Source organism: Etheostoma cragini, chromosome 12 (assembly GCF_013103735.1).
Source record: "Etheostoma cragini isolate CJK2018 chromosome 12, CSU_Ecrag_1.0, whole genome shotgun sequence".
NCBI classification, from domain to species: domain Eukaryota; kingdom Metazoa; phylum Chordata; class Actinopteri; order Perciformes; family Percidae; genus Etheostoma; species Etheostoma cragini.
The window spans coordinates 19,027,584-19,049,406 of record NC_048418.1 but is presented as its reverse complement, the minus strand read 5'-3'; the positions used below and the strand labels follow the sequence as shown (position 1 = coordinate 19,049,406).

Below are 21,823 nucleotides of genomic sequence, written 5' to 3'. Positions count from 1 at the left end.
TGTTAAGGTGCATCAACCCTACTGATCCTGCGGGCACTGGCAACTGGCCCAGGATCCACCTCTAACAGCTGATCTGCTGGAGCGTGCTCTGAACTGACCTCTCCCTTCAGCGTATCGATGTAGCCAGTCAATGGCAAACTCAATGCCCGGCTGGCTGGCTGGCACACAATAGGTGAATTCCCTTGTTACCTGCCGATAAAAAGATGTGTTAACACTTTACTGACAGAACAAACCAAAACCGCCACAAAAATACTTTGACTAACCCTGACAAAACATTTATTAAAACTGAAACGTATTGCTTGAGTTGAACACCTATGAGGAGTACCCTATTAATGAATTACTATGGCAATTGTGCAATCTACAAAGGAAGGGGACAAAACCGCCGCCAAGCATCTGCTGCTTCACTCGTGCAAGAGGTAGAGTGCTTGTAAGCCAATTTTGTTGCAGCAGTGGTGGAGCTTTCAGTTAGGTGGAATATCAGTATTAGAAAACACAGTGTAGATGAGTGCAGAGAGCCTGGTTGCACCCTGCCAAACATTTAACAGAACACATCCCACAACTATAGAAGATGCATAAACTTGCAACTGCTTGAATAAGACAAATGCAGTACAAAAGGAGCATGTGATTGATTCATACATTTATTCATTACAAATTGTATTCCGGTGGTACAAAGCTGTTGTAAGACTCCAGTGCTCACCCTCCTGTTGTCTTTATTGCAGTAAAAAAGGAAATACCAGCATGATAAAGAGTCAAGAGGTACTTTGGCAAATATAAATTACGTGTTGAGAAGGCAAGCAGACATCTCGAGCAATGTAATGTGAGGGGAAAGAACGGCAAGAGTGTCAATGAGCGGCTTAAGTCAGCACTCATTAAAAAAGAATAAAATCCATAAAATATTTTATTTTAAACACACGCTTAAAACAAGTGGACAGAGGAAGAGTCTCCGTTTTCTTCCTTTCTTCATCATTACACAAACTGCAAGGTACGTACTCCCGTTATGTATAGACATTGCAATTCTATGTGTAATTATGTGTGATTGCATGAGACAAACTGCATTTAAGTGAGCTCATGTCTGTAAATATGCGTCTAGATTTCATTTCATATCTGTGAACTGTAACCCTGTTCCTACCACTGACTCAAGTGAACAAAACAGGTAGAGCAGGGGAGAAAAACAACATTTGGCAAAAACCCATCATGGTTGCAGAGATGTGGACATGGGTGACACACACGTGACACAGCCTGCAAATGTTTCTCTTTATGTCCTTGTCTTTGTTCAGCTCTCAGGGTGAGACAACAAACCTCTGTACTCGTAAACCCTAGCCCAGACTGTACACAGGGCGGAGGGCATGAAGGATACACAGCGAGTAAGAACGAGAGACAGAGAGCACAAAAGAGGGAAGTAAAGAGGAGACGTTCTCTTGAAGACAGGGTGAACAGTTAGGGACTAGGGTAGGGGTGAAGAGGTCAGGGAGAGTAAAGATGGGCAGGGAGCAGGAGGGGTAAAAGAGGACAGAAGGGAAACAAGACTTCACTTCTCCCTTGTCTTATTTCAGAGGTATTGTTGTAGAAAGTGCAGCAGCATTATCTCGTAGTGCTCGCCAGACTCAGGGCAGCGAATACTGTGTCGCTCGTTGGGGTATACCTAGAAAATTGAAACAGGACAACCAAATTACAGACTGACGTGTTCTACAGGTCTGGATCCTGTAAAATGTGCTTTTACAACAAATGGAGTTCTTCATATAGAATCCTGACATTGATTCATCTGTTGTATTTTACTACCACTTAACATTACAGTGTTCTAAGACAATATATTAAACACATTTTCTATTGGATTTGTACATTTTCGGTAGTGCAGACTCCCAAGATCACATAGACATGTATGATGAAAAGGTATGTAAATTATGTTAATGCTAGTATAGAGAGATTTCATATGGCTACTTTAGAAAGATGTGTTTAGTGGGTGGAATACGGCTTGTGATGCTAACCTGAAGCTGGTAGGGCTTCCCAGCTCGGATTATCTGTGACACTAGGAAATTGGTGTGGAAAAAGTGGACATTCTCATCTAGAAATCCATGGAGAATCAGCAAACGGTTGGGCCTGAAATGACAAGAATTACATGGTTACAAATTGAAAGGGTTCCATACAATAAAAGTTTTTTTCAATGCCACTGTCGCAACAAGTGCATTGTCCTGGTGGAATTGTTTTTTTGTAAATGATAGTTTGGTCTAGAACTACTTTATTTTTTCAACTGTCCTGGGATAAGTTCTGTTTTGACTGTACACTATAAATAAAATGGAATTAAATAAAAAGACATACATAACACATGTTAGCCAAAAGTGAAAGACCCCCCATTCCTTTATGATTTAAAACAGGGAACGCCTTCACTGATTTTGACACATTTATAGAAAGGTGAAATATTGCAACTGCAGGGCTTCAGAGACTCTTTAGTTTGATTTCAGCATCCAAGAGCAGTGCACCAACATGCTCTTAGTCAGGCCCTCGGGGGTTTTCGGTCCCTAAAAACTGAGGCTAACTGGCACTCAGCCTGCCCACTTCAAATCTTAATTTTACACCTTTCCAGATTTGAATAACTTTGGTGATAAAAAAGAGAGCAGAAATCTGTTTGTTTTCATTTTCAAGTAGCAATGGAAGGAACATTACACCAACGTGTACATACCTCAGAGTGCATTAAAAAAAAAAATACTAGCCATACAGGCATGGACACGTTTTCTTAAAGTATTGCTTTCAGTTCAGAAGGTTCAAAGTTGTAAGTCACATTTTAGGCCGAGAAATATTTGGAAGTCTCAAGCACTAAACTTCTAAAATGGTACAAATGTGTGTACTGACTCGCTGGGCAGCTTGTCCACGTGCAGTGCCACAGAGCCTTCCTCATAGCCCTGCTGGTTATTCTCAGGCACATCCATGTAACGCTCTGTGTAGCCGGTGTCGTAGGCCATCCACACAGTCACCGGGGCACCTGCGATAGCCAACTGGCAGGGAAGCACAATGTAGTCAGATGGAAAAGATAGTAAAAATAAAGAATAGAAAAATAGTATTTTACTGTGGAAAAGTGGGGACTGGTATACAAATTTAACTTCAATCCCTCTAGCACAGGGATGCATGTGCAGATATCCTTACTGTATGACGCATATTTACCAACACATTGGACAACATAGACACCCTGTGGATGTAAGTGGCAACTACATCATGTCCAGTTTTGTAACGGGAATGAACGGGTATACATAGCAATGGTATACTTTATTACTTGCTAAAAGAGACAGCAGAGAATGCTCCCTGACAGAAAGTGTGTATATGGTTTATTCTTTTATGAAGGCCTGAAGGATGATAAATCATCCTAACCTTGAAGATATTGGGTCGCTGAATGAGCCCCATGAGAGAGAGGAAACCTCCATAGGACCAGCCGTGAATGGCAACGCGACTCAGGTCCACAAAGTTAAACTTCTCCGCCACATACTGCAGCCCCTCCACCTGGTCTTCAATCTCCACCTGACCCTGAAGAGACAAAGGCAGATTATAGAATGCATTAGAGTGTAATTTAACCTGGCATGTATTTTATGCTATTTAACCATAGTATTTATGAATACCAACTTCTGCCTACTAACAGGCAATTAAGAGTCCCTTCGTTTAGATACAACAGGCTCAAGAACCCTTTTATCCATCAGTCTGTCCTGTTGCTAAACCAAAATCTGGATCCAAGGATATCGTGAAACATGTTTCTTTGTCATGGCTGTTGATGTGTTTTCCTCTTTGTACTATAAGAGTAATTGTTATTTAACTCTGTGTCTATTTTTCTTTTTTTAGCGGGGCTGCTGGGGGGCAAATTAATTTTAGTGTAAACTGACAAAGTTGTATTGGATCGTATTAGAATGTATTAATTATTAATTTAGTCATCAAAATTCAATTCTCTTAGTGTATTACAGTAATTTCATTATCTGACTCTTACTTTACCATTTTGTTTTGCAGTGCTCCTTCAAATTCAAGGCCCCTCTGACAGGAACCCCTCCCATCAATGACGACCACAGCATAGCCCAGAGAGGCCAGCGTGTTCAGGCGGAGGTACTTCATGCCTTTGAAGGAGTTGTTCACCAGCTGCACCTGGATACACATGCAAAATGGTGTCCTAAATGATTTTTTTATTAACACAGTAATATAGGTTCAAAACAACATTTTGTGGACACACACCCAATTCAAACACATATCCACGAACCTGTGGGCCTCCATACACAAAGAGAACAGTAGGGTGTTTCCTGCCAGGCTGCATGTTGTGAGGCTTGTACACCATCCCATAAAGTTGGAAGCCTGACTTCCCTGGAAAGTCAAAAATCTCAGGCGGATTGTAATCTCCCGGGCAACCTGGAAGACCGATTAACACATGTGGTCGTCAGATTAGCATGTTCTAAAACTATCAGGGATTGTGGGTCAAGTTCTAGTGGAACTTAAAAGCAATGGATCTGCAAAACCATACACTAAAGCACACTAACTGTGTAATATGTTGCAGTACAGGCACCATTCACACTGACATTCATACACTGGTGGCCGAGGCTACCATTACAAGGTGCCACCTTCTCCTGACCATATAACTTGATGTTGATATTTCAACAATACTGTAGGATTGGCAATTGGTGTTTTAACAAAATATTATTTACACAATGAGTTTCTTGATAAATAATCATCAGCAATGTTGATTTAATGACAAAGTGTGTAAAGGCAAATAATAGAACAGCTAGAACAGTCTGCTGAGTTCAGAAAATGACATCCCTTTACTCTAATGCCTTTAAAACCAGGAAAAGACCACACTTAATATATTATAATTTTACAATATCCAAAATCTAAGCCCATATTCTAGTCTAATATCACAATATCGATAATATCATTATATTGCCCAGCCCTAATGTAGACTGCAGGGGCCAGGGATCCACTGACCTTCCGATTGGTAGATGACCGCTCTACCTCCTGAGAGCCACAGCCACCCACTGTAAAGAATTACAATCTCACTCCTGGCACTTTTAATGAATGATAAACGACAATCAACTCTGACACAAATTGCTCGTGATGAGAAAAAGTGTTTGAGCACCATATTATCTGATTGCTGTCAGGATTGTCTGGAGGACGCCGCTGTGGATTGAACCGACCGTCCTTGATCTAATCAAAACCAGACCTCAACTTTCCCCTACAGACTCAGTTCTATTGATTGTTCCAAAAATAAAACCCCAGATAGCGGGCAACCTTCAAACTTGGTCAGACAGCCGTCTAAGAGAAACTTAGTGCAAACAGTGCAAATTGAATCAATCAGGGAACTACTGTATGGAGGTTGGTTACATCACGTCCCGTTTACCTGGTGATTCCATCATGCTGGCCCAGAACTCAGGTACCACGCGAAGTAGAGGGTCACCTTCCGAGCTGGTCAGTTTGTAGACGTGAACACATGGAGGCGTACTCACGTTACTGAAGTGGCTGACAAAAAAGTCAAAGTTCTGCAGAATAAAAGATGGGAGAGAGATTCAAATAATATACATAAAAAGAATTAGGAACAAAATAGAACTGACAAGGAAGGAATGAAAAGACTGAGTGATGAGGGGATGCAATTGTATACCAGGTTCTGTGTTAAAAAGCCCAACTTGAGCTACTGTTGGTGTAAAATACTGCCAACGGCCAGAAAACATTTATCCCATATACTGCAGACTATCCAATCAATCCCTGGAAGCTTTCCTCAGGTTTTACAGTAGCTTTCAGGGAAAGTTGTCTCTCTAATATGCCACAAACTATTTCACATCTTCTATTTTCTGCACTAATCCCAGCACCGTTTAGGTTAACCCAGTAGCCTGTCAGCTTTAAATCACTGTTTTGAGTTCTATTTTAGGTTCATATAAAAACTTGCATATAGCCCTTACATTCACACTTGGACATCATCTCTTTTAACCATGTTGTGGGGAAAAAATTTCTTCCATTTCCTCTTACTAAAGCATTTATATAAATATCTGTAAAGCCCATTGTTTGTTGGGTGAGCTGCAATATGGATAGACAAACAGCTGGATGAGAAAATAAATGAATGCATTATTGAAATGTGCATGTGTGTATTTGGCTGAGTAGGTCAACAAAAGAATGGTTTTACCTGACTAACAGAGCAGCTATGAGAGAAGCCAGGCTTGGTTAGTCTGACCACCTCTCCAGGCGAGTCATAGCTGACCACGTAGAGGTGGTGCTCCAGAGGAGTGTCTCTGGTGCCCTGGAAGTACACCAACTTTGCTGCCTCGTTCACCCAGATCTAAACAAGGAGAAACATGAAAGGAAGATGAAAAGACAAGAGCAGCAAGGCGGAGGCATGATTCTGTGAGGTACAGCAAACTCTTCAGTTCAGCAGGACTTAAATAAATTTTTAGGGGATACCAGATGTAAACTTGGTGTCTTTCAGTTTTTCAGTTCATATCCACTCTGGATGAGAAATGCAGCATTTGTTTTAATACCTAGTGCCCTAGTTTTAGGACAGTGGACAGAACAATAATATTCAGCACAATTACTTTACTTGATGTAGATGTAATTATCATTAAATTAAAAGTTAGTTAGCTAGTTGAGTTTGACCTTAAGCTCATTATTGTTTGATGTCAAAGTCAATGAGTTGAGGTACAGAGTCACCGGAACAAAGTATATGTAAATACGTCCTGAATGCACTCTAAACACCTGTATATCTTTTATAGGTATGAATCTATACACTGATGGACGTTTTCTAACCTTGGAACCATGTCTTGCTAGCACTTCCCATTCTCCACTGGTCAATGTAACCTCCTCCTTGATTGCACACTTGAAGTCTCCTGCCAAAAACAGATAACAACATCAACATGCTTCTTGACATATCGAGCACTCTGACGTAAACTGGGATTTTCTGATAGGATCATATTTAAATAAATGCAGAACCATGTCTTAGCCTCTTACCCTCTATGTGTTGGTAGTCCTCCGTCCAATGGTAGCAGCCTGGTTGTAACAGCGATGTGATTTTATACAGATGGCTGAAACCTGTTTTAGACTCATTTACCCAAATGAAAGTAAATTCATCTTCTGTTGTTTGAATAAAGGGATAGAATATATCATGAACCTGAGGGAAGAGAAGAACAGTCAGTCACTGATAGAAACACCTACAGCATTCACAACCATAACAATTAGTTAATTATTAAAAGGAAAGACATTAGGTATAAAGCAGCCAGCAGGTGTACCATGTGGAAAGACCTACATTAATCCAGACGTCTGTGGTCTCTTCATAGATTATATATGGCTGTGTGTTTTTGGGCACGGCCTCCACACTTTCCTGCCTCTGAGCTGGGTCATCCGTGACAGGGATGAAGAGGGCTGGAGGTAGCAGGACCAGCTGTAGTTTTCTCTGGCTGCGGTCCAGAAGCACTGCACAGCCACTAGGGGGACACAGAGCAGACACAACTCAAAATATTGCACATACAAAAACCATAAACATAAGCATAATTGCCCATTGACTAGAAATGGAACAGTACACAAATGTCAGGGTTCTGTTTTATCAATCAATCAATCAATATACTTCAAAGCTTCTCAGGGGCCAGTTCAGTTTGTTACTTGATCCCTTCTTGAGTAGAAACATATAGAGAAATTATCAGAACAAATAGAAATAAGAAATACAATTAAATATGAAATATGTTAACAAAATAGAAGTAAGAAAAATATGGAGGTAATGACTTCCTGTGAGGCATCAAGGTGGAATGAGTCTTGCACTGAATGTACTTCAATGTTTGACTATTGTGTGATGGAGTGGCTGGGAGATGTTGTCCAAGATGGCACCAATCTTGGACAACATTGTCCTCGCCAACACTGCCGCCATAGAGTCCAGCTCCACCCCCGCAACGTCCCTGGCCTTGCGGATCAGTCTTTCTGTTGAGTCTGTTGGCGTCTGCTAACCTAAGGCTGTTTCCCCAGAACACAACAGCAAGGACAGCACTGGCCACCACCGACTTATAAAACATCTTTAACATTGTCTGGCAGATGTTAGAAGGACCTCAGCTTCCTCAGAAAATATAGGCTTTTTTTTGTCTAGTTTATTGTAAATGCAAACTCCCAGGTCCTCGTGGACCTGGATGGAAACAGGGTCACTAGGAGTATCGGATCAGTACTCGGTATGGACCGATACGCAGGTTCAGGTATCAGAATCGGTATCGGGAAGCAAAATACGGAATCGGACCATCTCGAACTAGGAGTCATGGTTTGGTGTGAGTTTGGTAAAACGGGAAAAAAAAATGCATTAGAATACGTTTCTTTTAATTTATTCTGAACAGTAGTGAAGATGTCAAAGACAGACACAATCCTCTTGCTGGGGGCTGAGGTCGCATTTTGCCCACTGGCAACTTTGGTAAACTATTTTTGTTATAAAAAAATAAAATAAGGAACACTTTTGTGTCTTCTTGTGTATTAGGAGGATTGTTTAAATTTGTACCTCATGGCTATATTCAAACATTCAAAGCACATTCAAACATTGAACAACATTCAAAGCAACACACTTATCATCCCGATCATTGCACATCTAGGTGACCCACTCGTGTGTTAGCATGTTGGATGAGTTTCCGGGAAGAACTCGAGCTTGTGAACTTTGGTTCCACCTAATGTTCATCAATCTACATACTGTGCATTCTGTGTGTATTCTGTGTGCACCAAAAAGTTTGAACAACAAATACATGAACCCTTACAACCAGTTTTTTGTCTGTTTTTTAAATGTAAAAGAAAATATTATTTGTATGTATCCTTATTCATGCCACAATATTAGTGCCAATACCAGGCTGTATACCTTCGTTCTGGTGGTTTATTTTGAGAGTCATTAAGTCAACAGAGTCAAGAATTTGAGAGTAACACTTACTATTTTCCATCACTCGTCCATCCTACTCTGGCGATGTATTCTGTCCCAGGAAACAAGGAGGAGAAGGGGACGACCAGTTCTTTATCTTGCATGCTCACAATCTGTTCAACCATAAACACACATTAGGAACACCTAATTATAATTTTGGAGAAGAGGAAAAGACTAACAAAGATGGCGAAAGACTTACTCTTCCTTGATGGTCTGTCTTGATTTCTGCCATTTTAAGGGTAGCCTTGGGATTTTTGCTACCTATAAATAAAGAAATAAAGGAAAATATAAAATAGACAATAAACCAATTCACTGATCCCAAAAAGTCATTGATCCAAAAGCGAGAGTGAGTGAGTGAGTGAGTGAGTGGTCTGTGTTTGTGTGTGTGTGTGTGTGTGTGTGTAGACAGAACTGGGCTACACTGACCTGTACGGGGATATCTGTATGCGTCTGCTTTCCGCTCCTCCAGTGCTGGAGATGGAACATGAATAATCTCTACTTCTGTCTCATCCACCTCTTCATACAGCAGGTACACTGTTTTACCTCCATTAGGGTCTGACAGGGGGAGACAAAGAATCATTAGTGTACACAGAAAATAATGCAAACTCAAAAATAACCACTCCTACAGATGGAGGTGAAACTATATGGTTAAAAGAAATCTGCATGTTTAAAAAAGTCATGTAATCATCAAAAGGCATAACAAATACCTTCCACTGCTGAGGGACTCCACCAGTAGCCAGTGAAACGGTCAAACTCTTCTTGGATGACAAATGTTGCTACTCCTGCAGACTTAGGGTCCTCCTTAACATTATCCACACCTGGACATTTTTTTAATAAATTAGGAGGGAAAAGCTTACATCCATGTGTGCTTAACTGTACATTTTTGAAATAAAAGATAGGATAGAATAAAGCATCTCAGTGGTAATTTCTCTCCATGTTGTACTATAAGAAGGTAATGGAAATATACAAAACAATCTAGTATCGTCTAGCGTCAAAATTAAAACAATCTTTTCTTTCATTCACAGCTCTATGGTATGTTAAAGAGGATATCTAAGCATGTGAAGCTACTTATTGCATGCCATTTTATTGCCTTCGGACCTTTGTGGCAGTAAGTGAGCCTCTTTTCCTCGCCAGTCTTAATGTGGGCGATCCACAGGTCGTTATTGTTGATGAAGGCTATGAGGTCAGGGTCTCCAGGGCAGATCTTGGGGTCCATGCGGGTCCCTGAGCACTGGGTCTTGATCTCCACGGGCTTTACAGGAGCAGACTGCTAAAACCAACATACACAAGCTTAGTCCAAGGCAAACAGAAGAGTGACTTTTGGATAAAAAGATACAGGAGAGACCTGATACAAGCATTAGACAGTTTTAAAGACAGGAAAGGTACAATGAGCACAGTTAAGCGTGATTTATGCTTCTGAGTTAAATCTACACCTTGGCTACGTCCTAGGTAGGTGGAGATACCGACCCTTTGTGAGGTGCACCTCACTAAAAATGTAACCACACGTTGCGGTGACTCAGGTCGCTCGGCCATTGTTTGATAGCGTAGCATTTCCCCCGAATATTTCCATCAACTCATTTCCTGGTTCTGCTTCTCCATAAACAAGATGATATCAAGAAGAGGGTTAACTTTTCCTGCTACAGATTTCCCACTCTGGTCAGAAAGCACAGGAGAGACACTTTGTTTCTCCCACTATGCCTCTAGAGTCGGTACTCTCTCCGAAGCTAATCAACGTCCCTCTCTCACTCGCTCTACCACACACTCCCCCCAACACATGCCGACCTTGCGATTCTCTTAATGAGATCGACGCACACACACCTACGTATGAAGTATAAACTTCCGCCCACTTACGTAGGCTACGGCGAAAGCTATGCGTGGGGCCTCCGCAGAACCATGAATCACGCTTTAGGTGTGGTGAGGTGCAGAGAGGAGGCATTCACTCTGCTTTGATTCCTGCTTGAGCTCCCTCTTGATGTTTTAAAATAAGAGTTGTGTTTGTTCAAATGTACAACCATGGAAATGACAGTACAAATGGACAGACTTACAACAAATGTCAGTAACGGCCGCAGGATTATCAGGGACCCCAGCCACCCCAACTACAGATTGTTCAGCCGTCTGGCAAGCGGTATTGCAGCCTCAAGGCCCGGACCAGCATGCTCTTTTTTCATCAGGCAATCAGGGTTATGAACAAAGGACACTAACGACTTGTTGCCTGCCTGTCTGTGACACACAAACATCACACACACACACACACACACACACACACACACACACACACACACACACACACACACACACACACACACACACACACACACACACACACACACACACACACACACACACACACACACACACACACACACACACACACACACACACACACACACACACACACACACACACACACACACACACACACACACACACACACGCACAGCAGAGCTGTCATTTGTATAGACAAACAGAGATTGTCCCGCCCATCTCCAAAGTCGGGATCATATCCATCTTTAACTTTTCCTCTGTGTTTACTCTGATTTTCCTATCCTGATGAGCAGACCCAAAGGTAATCTGCAGATTCTCTTTTTAACAATTTTCACCGGGGATCCAGAATGAAAATCTGCAGAATTTAGCAAACTGTTTTTTCTGCTTGGGGTGGAGAGGTGTTAACATTCTGTTTTCAATTTTTATGTTTGTTTAACATCTAAAAAATTATGGAGAATTCTGCATCCCGGATTCCGTGTCGACCTGCTGATGAGCAATTTGTAGTCATGAAATCTTCTCCACCTTTTCCTAAGTGTTTACTGTGATGTTTACATTTGAAACATGGTTGGCTTGCTACCCTAGGCTAGGACAGTCGGCAGGAGTTTAGAAAGCTGATTTTCCGATCCTTATAAGCAACTCATGAGCTACATGGGATCAAATGATGCATCATCCATTGCGAGCATGGTGCCACTAGCAGATCAGTAAAAGTATAAATTTAACATACTTACTACCAAAACATCTAACTCCAGAAAGACAGAATAACAATTACTATGAAAACAAAAAATGCCTTGACATCTCCTCCCAGCAGATTGATGACATCCTTTCTGTTATGTAAGTTAGGGTACAAATGTACTAGCTCCGGCGCCAGTGTAGGAGTAATTACAGCAATAACAGTAATGTTTTCCTTTTTACTGTACCGCAGTAATATAACACATTATTAATACAATTTCAGTAATATTATACCCGGTACAATCTTGATAACACAACGCATTTTAACCCGGCATTTTGTTGTGTTTGTTGTTGTTTTTTAATTCACCAACATCATGAAACATTTTGGCAAAGTATAAAGTCTGTGAGTGTTATTTCCTGTTGCAGGAATTCGGTTGTTGAAAGGACTGCAGAGACGGATACATTTGCGGGACGGACATTATTTTTTCAGGACTTTTTTGTGCTGCGTTGAAGCAAGGTGTCCCGTCACTGTTGCCGTGGTCAGAGCCAGAACCAGAGGTGGTGCGGACAACATCTGTGTCCCAACAAGTGACGGTATGTCAGCAACCAGCTGACAGATATAAACATGTAGGGAATAAATGTTTAGGCTTGCTACCTTTAAATATTAGCATTACATTCTATCAGCGGTGAACAGTACAACTACACTGTACTTCAATACAATTGTAAGGTAGGCTACTTTTAACTTTTAGTATTTTCATTTTCTCCTACTTTATACTTCTTGAGTCAAGTAAGCCTATTATAAGTTTTACTTCACTGTTTATTTTAAAGTTTTTGTTAAAATGCAGATTCAGATTAATAATACAAAATATTATGAATAAATAATGATGTATTAAAGTGGAAAAAGACGAGACTTTGTGGATCTTGCGGTAAAATTCACAAGCTACCTCCTAAATCAAAGTCTACTTCCGCTGTTATTTTGGTGAAAGGAACTCAAAAGTAACGCAAAAGTAGTGTAAAGCCTTACAATTCTGAGAGAGTAATATTGTAATATAACTAAGTACTCGCAAATGACAGTTGTAAGCACCTGCCAGGCATTTCTGCCTGGAAATTAGTAACACACAGAAATTAGTAATCTATAATGTATTACATTTTGGAAGTAACTTGCCCAACACTGCCCGTCACACACCACTTAGTTGCACTGTGGAACTGTGTACTTGCAGACCTTTACCTTGCTCCGAATGAAATGTGTCCTGAGTATCAATTTAGAATTCTAAATTGAAGAAGAAAACATCAGTGTACTCACAATGAAGCCATTGCTGCCACCATCCTGACAGTAGAAGAGGCTATTGCTGGCCTGGAAGAGGAATAGGCCCGTCTGGGTATGGTAATCATAAGAGGTGATACCAAATGCTCCGAGACGTTTACGCTCTCTCAGCAACTCTTCCTCCCGAGAGTAAGCCCCCTGGTGCGGTGTAGCCTTGGAGAACCAACAGTGTGCACAACATTGTATCAATAGTTTAAAAGAGTTTTTTTATGTACATGTTTTCTCAGGTTCCTAGACGCGATTCTGCCACAGCTTTTGGGACTGCTTATCTCCAAGTAAAATGCTATAGTCAAATTATTAAACATTGCTTAATGACAACAAATTGTGAGACATCACGCTGTGCTGTTTGGTAACCGCACTGCAAGAACGGGTAGAGGGGGAAATCACCTGGAAGTGATCGAGCATTTGTTTCCATGACAACACTAAGAGGGCCTCTTTGCGGACCTTCTTGGGGATTTCTGAGTAGAGCAATGAGTTCTCTCTGCTTCCATAAGGCATTCCTGGGGAACACACAGAAAACAAACAAAGGCAATTTCAACAACACAAAACTAAGAAGAAAGCTTGTGCTACGGAGAAATTTGGCAGAGTGATTGTTTTAATGTCACAAGGCAATTAGTTAGCCTACAGCAGTAAAAATGACTCAGGTCTAGTGTAAGGAGTACAAAGGAGGAGTATACAGAAAATACATATCATAAGCTGATGCAGGGGACTTTGTGCCCCATCATCAAGCATCAATCGCTTACCAAGGTAGTACAACCGGTGGGAGTGGGGTCCATTCTCGTCCTTCTTCTGCACAAACTGGAAGTCATGGGGAGCCTTGTTGGCGATCATGCCAGAGTACTTCCTGCTACAGTGGATAATGTCACGCAGGCCCTCCCAAGAGTGTTTCTCCACAAAGAACTGAGATGGGACATCCTCCATTTCCACCACCTCGGTGCTGTCCGAAAGACCGTCCACAGCCGCCATGCTCACTGTCACACAGCTGGATGTTGACATTAGAAAATAATTGGTAAGAGGTGCCGAAATCCAGACAAAACTGCACTTGTGCATTTTGGAATGGAATTGGTTAAAGTAAATCATTTAATTATCATTCTTCCTAAGCATTAAAGCAGTTAATGGAGATATAAAATGGCTCTTATACTTTACCTTTTCCAGATACCCTCGTTATTGTCACAAAGTTTGACCTTCTTGACTCTAGGCATTCACAGGTCAACACACCTCACGCCGATCTGTAACCTATGAACAAAGTACGGTACTAAGAACCATTCAAACTCCAAAACAGAAAAAACAAATAGAGTAAACAGGGGCACAGCCTCATTATGACAGCTAGATATCAACATACTTTTGTCTGAGAAGACATAAATACAACACAATGTGCATTAATGAGAAGAGGAAAAACGTAATCTTTCTTGACGACTTAAAGTCAACTGACTCAGAAACATGTAGCCATAACTACAGACCAAAGTTACACTAAAGAAGTATAATTCCTATTAAGTCTCTCATGCATTGGACGGATATTTCTCTGACTCTGCTTCAACTGAAGTACAGGGAACAGGGAAGACCCCACATTCCTTCCTTTATCCTTCTGTGTATAATGCAAAAGCGGGGGAAAAAAATCATATATTCTGAAAAGTCCCTTTCTAGATAGTGTTAAGAAAGTGTGACAAGGCACGTTAGATCTTTGTTAAGAAACACTTTGCTCATAGCAAATACACCAACCAACATAATTACTAATGAGTCACCAGCTAAAGAGTCAATTCAACAAAGATCACAAATATATGCACATATGCACATACGCACGTGCGATCGCGCACGCACATACACATAAACACAAACAAATACACACAAGATATACTAGCCATATCATGAACATAAATCAATCTTAATGTTATGTTAATGTTCATATTACTATTCGAATATTTGGAAAATTGTATTTCAGAGCTTTGCCAACATTGTTCTTGAAACTTTTACCAATAAAGCCACTTGAACATAAAAAATGAATTTAATTAACGTTAGTATAAACAGTTAGCTAGCCTGACGTTACAACAGATCTTTGTTCTCGAATTTCAACACACTGGGAAAAACACCGGCAAATTCATTTGCGTAAACATTTTAAACGGTATTAACGTTAGTTACATTTGGCAATAAACGACAAAACCACAAAACGTAAGAGAATGACAGTGAACCAACCGTGTTTATGTTTATCACCTCTTACTTATTTACATTCTGAACTGACAGATCTCTTCTGTCATTTTCGCTCTGGAGCCACCGTTAGCTAGCTAGCTAGCTAGAAGCTAGCGAGCCGCTAATAGCGGTTGCTTGGATTCTGTAAAAACAGACGCTTAGCCGACTGTCTCTACAAAACAAGCTGAAATGATGAAAAACACTTACCGATATGACCACTGTTTCTTTAACCAAGTTGTATACTGTATTAGCTTGGTGACAATAAACAGATTGTGCAACTGCTAGAGGTTGTATCCATGGCCCAAAGCGGCCACACACAAATTTTAGCTAGCTGGCGTTCAGATCGAAAAGAAGAACAGGAACCTTATCCCTGTTGAAGTGCACACCGGTACTTTTTCAGGGCCGCACTGCCGCGCAAAGGGGGCGTTCAGTGGTGCGCGGAATGTGGCAGGAGGGTTCTTTATCCAAATACCGAGTCCTGTTATTCATCAGAAATGTACTTTAACCCTTTATGTATTACCTTGCACTGCGTATTAACTTGTGCAGTTGTATGGCAAACGTTTGACATGTAAAATTCCACCCGGATGAGACAGCCAAAGAAAAACAGTTTTAAAGCAGGACTGGTAGGGTTCCAGTAAGGTACCCAGCCATTACACACTGTATTTTTCAAATTATACCCTTGTGTGCATTTGTAAACTAACGTTTCTAAATGTTCTTCATGAAGGAAAATCCTTTTATGAATTGCTCTTAATTTCACATGAGTTAAACAATCACACTTACTGGATGTTATTCAGGTTTCCCAGTAGTAAATAACTGACATCACCAACTGAGCAAAACACATTCTGTGTATTCTTCAAATTAGCTTAAAGCTAACCATACCGTTAATCAAGGCACCCTAGCTAATGGCTAAAAGCTCAAATTTGAAGAAGGAAATGGACAATCATTTTTGAAATATTATGTTAAGGAAGCAAAGCAGACAAGTTTTGTGGAGCAGCCAGTTTTTTATTTATACAAAGAATACAGCCATTCTACTTCAGAGGGATGAACCGAGAAGAGTGTGTAGCTCCAATACCAGGGCGACCGTGCTTGACTGGCTTGTAGGTGATGGAGAACTCGCCCAAGTAGTGACCACACATCTCAGGCTGTAGAGAGGAGAAACACATTAGTACAAACGAATGCCTTAGGAGCACTTACAGCTGCAGGAACAGCAATGTATTTGCTGCTACTCATAATATAAAAAGGTACAATATTTACAGCTAAATGTACACTTATACAGCGCTACAAAAGTAACATCTAGAAGAAAATTATTGCTTTTGATAGAAGGTAGGGGTCTGTGTACTCTGGAAGTAGTGCCAGTTGACAACAACACTGCAGTTAGATTGTTTTGGAACACCCTGCCTCCTTCACAACAAACGTATGTTAACAGGTATATTCTACACTTCAATTCTTTGGTGGAGTTTTCCGACTATTACCATTTCTTTCATGTGGATATATTTTTTTTTTTTTTAGGTATGGAATAACTCAAAGTACATATAACTGGGAAACTTTGCAGAACACCAAGCTACACATAACACAGGCACTGTCCAAAAACATTTTTCAACGCTACATTAAAAACTTGAGTTGCACATCGATCATGTGGTCATTTGCAGCAACTTGTCAAGTACAGTTCTGCATATATACCAGAACTGTTGTAAGATAATACTTGACCTGTCTAATAGTATCAATTCTTAACATTAATTGTGATTGTGCTCTCTAAAGCATTCTTACACATCAAGATTAAAATGGCTTCCCAGCTATAACTTCATACCTACTTCCCTGACATTAATACATGTGAGATAATTGCTTTGTGGACGTGGTGCAGGACCACACTGACATTGTATAACAACAAACCGCTTCAAAATAAGACCAACTGCACATATTTGTGCACTGACTTCTGCCAGCCTGCTCTGGATACACAAAAGCAATTTACCTCCACCTTTAATGTCAACTTAGTTCAAAAGGCAAGTAACTCATATGCTCTGCCTCCCACCTGATTAATAGCACCTCACCTTGATTTCAACCTGGTTGAAAGTCTTGCCATTGTACACTCCAACCATGGATCCGACCATCTCCGGCAGGATGACCATGTCCCTCAGATGGGTCTTCACCACCTCTGGTTTCTCCATGGGGGGAGCCTCTTTCTTTGCCTTACGCAGACGCTTCAGGAGGGACTGCTGCTTGCGACGCAGGCCACGGTTCAGCCTTCTCCTCTGGCGGGCGCAGTACAGCTGCATCAGCTGCTCACTATACGGAGAAAGGACAGAATCATCAATGAGGCTTTTTACATATTTTGTAATATGGAGAACAGTTTATGGCAATTGTATTTGGAATTTGGTCATCTCAAGTTCACTCATTTGGAACCTGTTAAATTGATGAAGTAATGCCTTTCCTCTTTCAGTGTAATGTCCATTCAGTGCCAGCATCTCCTAAAAGGTCCCATATTGTAAAAAGTAAAACTTTCCTTTTTTTGGATTATAAAAAGCAGGCCAAGGTGCTATTTAACTATTTTTAAAAGTACCAAAACACTCAATCCACAGAAATGCACACAGCCCATGCTCAGGGAAGCCAATGGGAGCTGCCCACTTCATTTTCACTCTTTAGAAACCTATGGGTGAGGTCATAGTCATACTTTATATACATTCTATGCTTAAACCGCCACGACCTCCATACAGTTGTGACTTCACAACTATGATAGGTAGAAAGTGCCGTTCTTGTGTGCAATAATGCAATATTTTTGTATAGCTCCGATACCAAGTAAATACAGGGCAAGGGTTTTAGTGATTTTACGTTTGAATTATTAATAATTTAAAACCAAGGACTGACTTTTCATATACTTTTATCCATTTGTTGTGTTATCACTGCCTCTTACAGCCTTTTTACAAATTACACAGCTTGCAGTTTCATTTTCGGCCTGACAATATAGCCCCACAACAGTCTTCTTTCTAGCTGCCATTCTTCTGCTCCGTCTCTGTATGCCGCTGAGTCACGTAACGGAACAACATCAAATCACAAGATGTGACACGACTTGACAGTGCATACTGGAGAGAAACTGAAACTATAGTATTGATCTTAATACACCGGTATTAATCAATCTCATCGTGGCATCAACCTTTAGAACGACCCACCCGCAACGTCCACAATGGTACAGACTCCGAGAGCACAGTGTAGATGCTAAATCGGATCTGCTAGACTGGTTGACCTGCAGCTCTAGCTAGTGTCTACTAGAGCACAAGCAGAAATAATGAACAATCACAACAGCCTTTACTTTTCCAGAGCAAGGGCTTAAAAAGGCTGGCACCAAAACAGGGCAAGGTAGACACAAGGAGAACATTTAACAATAAAGAAGCCCCTAAATGTAAATATGAACCGGAAAATGAGCGTAACATGGGAACTTTGATCCCAGAATTTGCACATCCATTTATTTTTAGTATTATAATTCCATCCAAAAGTAACACATTGAAAGTATGGATGAATAATTTGGAAATGATTTTCATATACTTCCTGTAAAAAAAAGCATCTATTTAACTTCTAAAACTATGAGCTAGGGGATCCTGGGACGTGATCTTATGTGGGGGGCATGGTCTAATTTGTATTAGTTTAGAGGTTACGATGATTGGACGTGAGATGTTTGGTTCCCACTGGTCTATGTGATGGAATGGATGTAAATCTCTCTAAATTACTAATGTTGGAGCAACATTTTTTTACCAAGGGTGAGACTTCATTGGATAGAAAGACAAGAATTAGACTGTTAATCAGGGTGTAAGTTCACGTACAGTCAATCAAACTGAGAAAAGGCAATATTACAGTGGGTCCAGCTGACCACCATGCAGCATCCGCTGGTTAAGCTCGGTAGTGGTTAACTTACTAGGACATGTCCAGAAGCTGGTCCAGGTCCACACCTCTGTAGGTGAACTTCCTGAAGGTACGCTTCTTCTTGATCTCGGTATCTGCCTGAAAGAGACATCATTGCACCTTAGTATGTGGCTATCTTATACACTTACACTGTCACTTAGCCAAGTGCTTATACAATAAAAAATGAATTAAATGTCACTGGCAAACATATAGCTACGGAAACTCATCTCAGACCTACAATGACATTACAATTGTGGTGAAGCTGTTGGTACGGACTACGTTAAACCACCGGGTTAGCTTAGCCATAGCTTAGGCTAATACAGTGCATGCAAAAATACATTTATCTGAGACTCTGAGCAACGATTTTCTACTGAATGCCCGGTGAACGAGTCGAACTGTCGGATGACAAAGCTAGCTATCCTAATTAGTTAATGTAGCGGTCAGATGCATATAGATTGTATTTTGACAAGTTCACATTCTATTGACCACCTACCATCTTGCCTGAAGTTCCCGGAGAAAAGAACGGGCAGAAGTCTCGTTAGGCCTAATATCGCGCGATTTAAGCCAAACATCCGGTGTTGTCTTCCGGCGGTAGATCCCGCTGTAAACAGCAGGTGGTAGTGTTGTACAAAAACCCCAATTTCTGCTAAGTGTTAACTTTCTTACAAAACATAGACTAGACTGAAAAATTAATTTAAAGTGTATTTTTACGGTCTAGGTTACCAACGTGTCCCTTTTTTGTCATGTAGTTCTACATATCAGAAGGAATAAAAAACTAACTAAGCATTAAAAAACTGTATGGTAATGTTATTGGACATTACCTTACTAACTAATGAAATGACCAAAGATGGAAATAAGTAACTAAGTACATTTTCTCAAGTACTTTACAGTTACAAGTACTACAATTTTGAGGTGCTTGTACTTTGATTTAGTATTTGATGATACCTACTCGGCTACATTTTAGGGAGAAATATAGATGTAGAAACATAGAAATTCATACTTTTAACTGCACTGGATTTATTTGACAAATTCATATTTAGATTTGAATTTCACATTTAAGCATATGATGATAAAATATGATGCATTGAGATTAAACTGGTGGGAAACACCCTTACACTTAACCCCTTACCTTCCCATAAGTAGTTTTACTAAACTACCTTAAGTAGTTAAAACTATCTCCACTTTATCAAGCTACATTAAAATGCTACTTACACACTAAGTACTTTTACTTTTGATATGTTTTGTACATATTGCTGATGAGTTCTTTACTTAAGTCCAATTTTGAATTCTGTAATTTTACTTGTAATAAAGTATTTTTACATTACAAACATTTTGAAATGGAACACATACTCAAGTCAAGGTTGTGGATAAGTCTTCCACCACTTTGTCTATGTATATAATTACTCAAGTACTTCAACCTTACTTGAGTATTTATATTTTGAGAGACACTTTTACTCTTTTATCCAGTGCCTGCATTTGTACTTAAAGTGCAGATTAAATAAAACAAACCTCTTAAAACACATTTACTGGAACTGTTTTGGTTCTCTGTTATAACCTAATCTAATTTTAGAACATTTTGAGAACCATGTGTATGGCTAGATACCAAGTCCCCCCCCACCAAGCATTTAAAAACATACTGTGTGTTTCGTAAGGAAGTATTATACAGAAGTGTGCAGTAATAGTGCAACTTGTGGACTGCCCTAAGCCAATCCTAACTGATGTTTGTGAATTACCTTTAATAACCCAGAGCTAAACATTGACCGACTGCTGCAGATTAATTAAAACCCATCCTTCGTGCTGAACACTACATCAGTATTTTACAAAACACATAAGGAATACACATATTTATTACACTGTATTCAAAAAACAGTTCAATAAAAAAAAAAAAAAAAAAATCCACTGGCATAAAGATATACCACAGTAAAAAATATAGTCAATACCAAATGTTATTCAGTCAAGGTACAAAACAATCCCCATTGAAATCACAAATATGCATAAATAATCTTGGAATGATCAAATATAATTGCATGATTGGTTTTTATATCAATATTTTAAAGTGATTAACACACTACATTACACGCTGAAAATAAAAGGAGTCCAGTATTCTTGCTTGGAATGTTAAAAACTTAATTATTATTGTGTCCACTCCCCCACCATCTTTACTCCAAAGAAAACCAGCTTTACTCTGGTCGGACTGGTAATGCACATAAAGGAAATATTTTCTCTTAAAAAATAAAGTGAAATTAATGGAAAAAAAAAGACAGAATATGAAAAGGTAAGACTAGTTGTTCTACAATTGTCCAAACAACCAAAGGTGTTACTATTGTCTGTTACTGACCAATACTGAGGGAATAAAGGCGCACACACACGAGAGAATAAACAGTTTCTTAAAAAGGTCTCAAACTCAGGTTTCACTTTTAAATTTCATTTTGCATTTACAAAAAAATAAAAAGTAACCTTCCTTAATGTAACGAGTCAGAAGAACACTGACAAAAGAAAGACGAGTAGGGCTTTGGCACATTTAAAAAGAAAATCCCTGGAAAAAAAAGAAAGAAAAACTAGCTGAGCAAAATAGATTGGCTTTTTTTTTTATACACAAAAAAAAAAAAAAAAAA

General features: G+C 39.9%; 2 protein-coding genes and 1 long non-coding RNA gene across 4 annotated transcripts in view; 1 reads left to right on the top strand and 2 right to left on the bottom strand.

The window, feature by feature from the left end:
- Window positions 1-620: 620 nt before the first annotated feature.
- On the bottom strand, window positions 621-15,768 carry LOC117953615 (dipeptidyl peptidase 9-like). Of its 2 annotated transcripts, none has more exons than XM_034886795.1 (21): window positions 15,525-15,768; window positions 14,280-14,369; window positions 13,877-14,115; window positions 13,521-13,633; window positions 13,113-13,286; window positions 9,974-10,145; window positions 9,583-9,693; window positions 9,302-9,430; window positions 9,075-9,136; window positions 8,888-8,988; window positions 7,247-7,424; window positions 6,952-7,111; window positions 6,751-6,830; window positions 6,134-6,286; window positions 5,357-5,495; window positions 4,229-4,374; window positions 3,970-4,116; window positions 3,361-3,513; window positions 2,848-2,990; window positions 1,986-2,097; window positions 621-1,642 (listed from the first exon to the last, which is right to left on the bottom strand). In XM_034886795.1, exons 2-21 carry the CDS (start codon window positions 14,333-14,335, stop codon window positions 1,550-1,552), a joined length of 2,661 nt encoding a protein of 886 aa, XP_034742686.1. In that variant the 5' UTR covers window positions 14,336-14,369; window positions 15,525-15,768; the 3' UTR covers window positions 621-1,549. The 2 variants fall into 2 exon arrangements, with proteins under 2 accessions (XP_034742686.1, XP_034742687.1); XM_034886796.1 differs by having other exon boundaries at window positions 9,974-10,142.
- Window positions 8,317-21,823, top strand: part of LOC117953701 — a 20,099-nt gene continuing 6,592 nt past the window's right edge. The window contains exons 1-2 of the long non-coding RNA XR_004658662.1: window positions 8,317-8,386; window positions 15,810-15,813. This is a non-coding gene — a long non-coding RNA (uncharacterized LOC117953701). The remainder of the gene's footprint in view (window positions 8,387-15,809; window positions 15,814-21,823) is intronic.
- rps15 (ribosomal protein S15) lies at window positions 16,299-19,813 on the bottom strand. The gene is made up of 4 exons (XM_034886946.1): window positions 19,702-19,813; window positions 19,222-19,307; window positions 17,366-17,600; window positions 16,299-16,459 (listed from the first exon to the last, which is right to left on the bottom strand). Exons 1-4 carry the CDS (start codon window positions 19,702-19,704, stop codon window positions 16,346-16,348), a joined length of 438 nt encoding a protein of 145 aa, XP_034742837.1. The 5' UTR covers window positions 19,705-19,813; the 3' UTR covers window positions 16,299-16,345.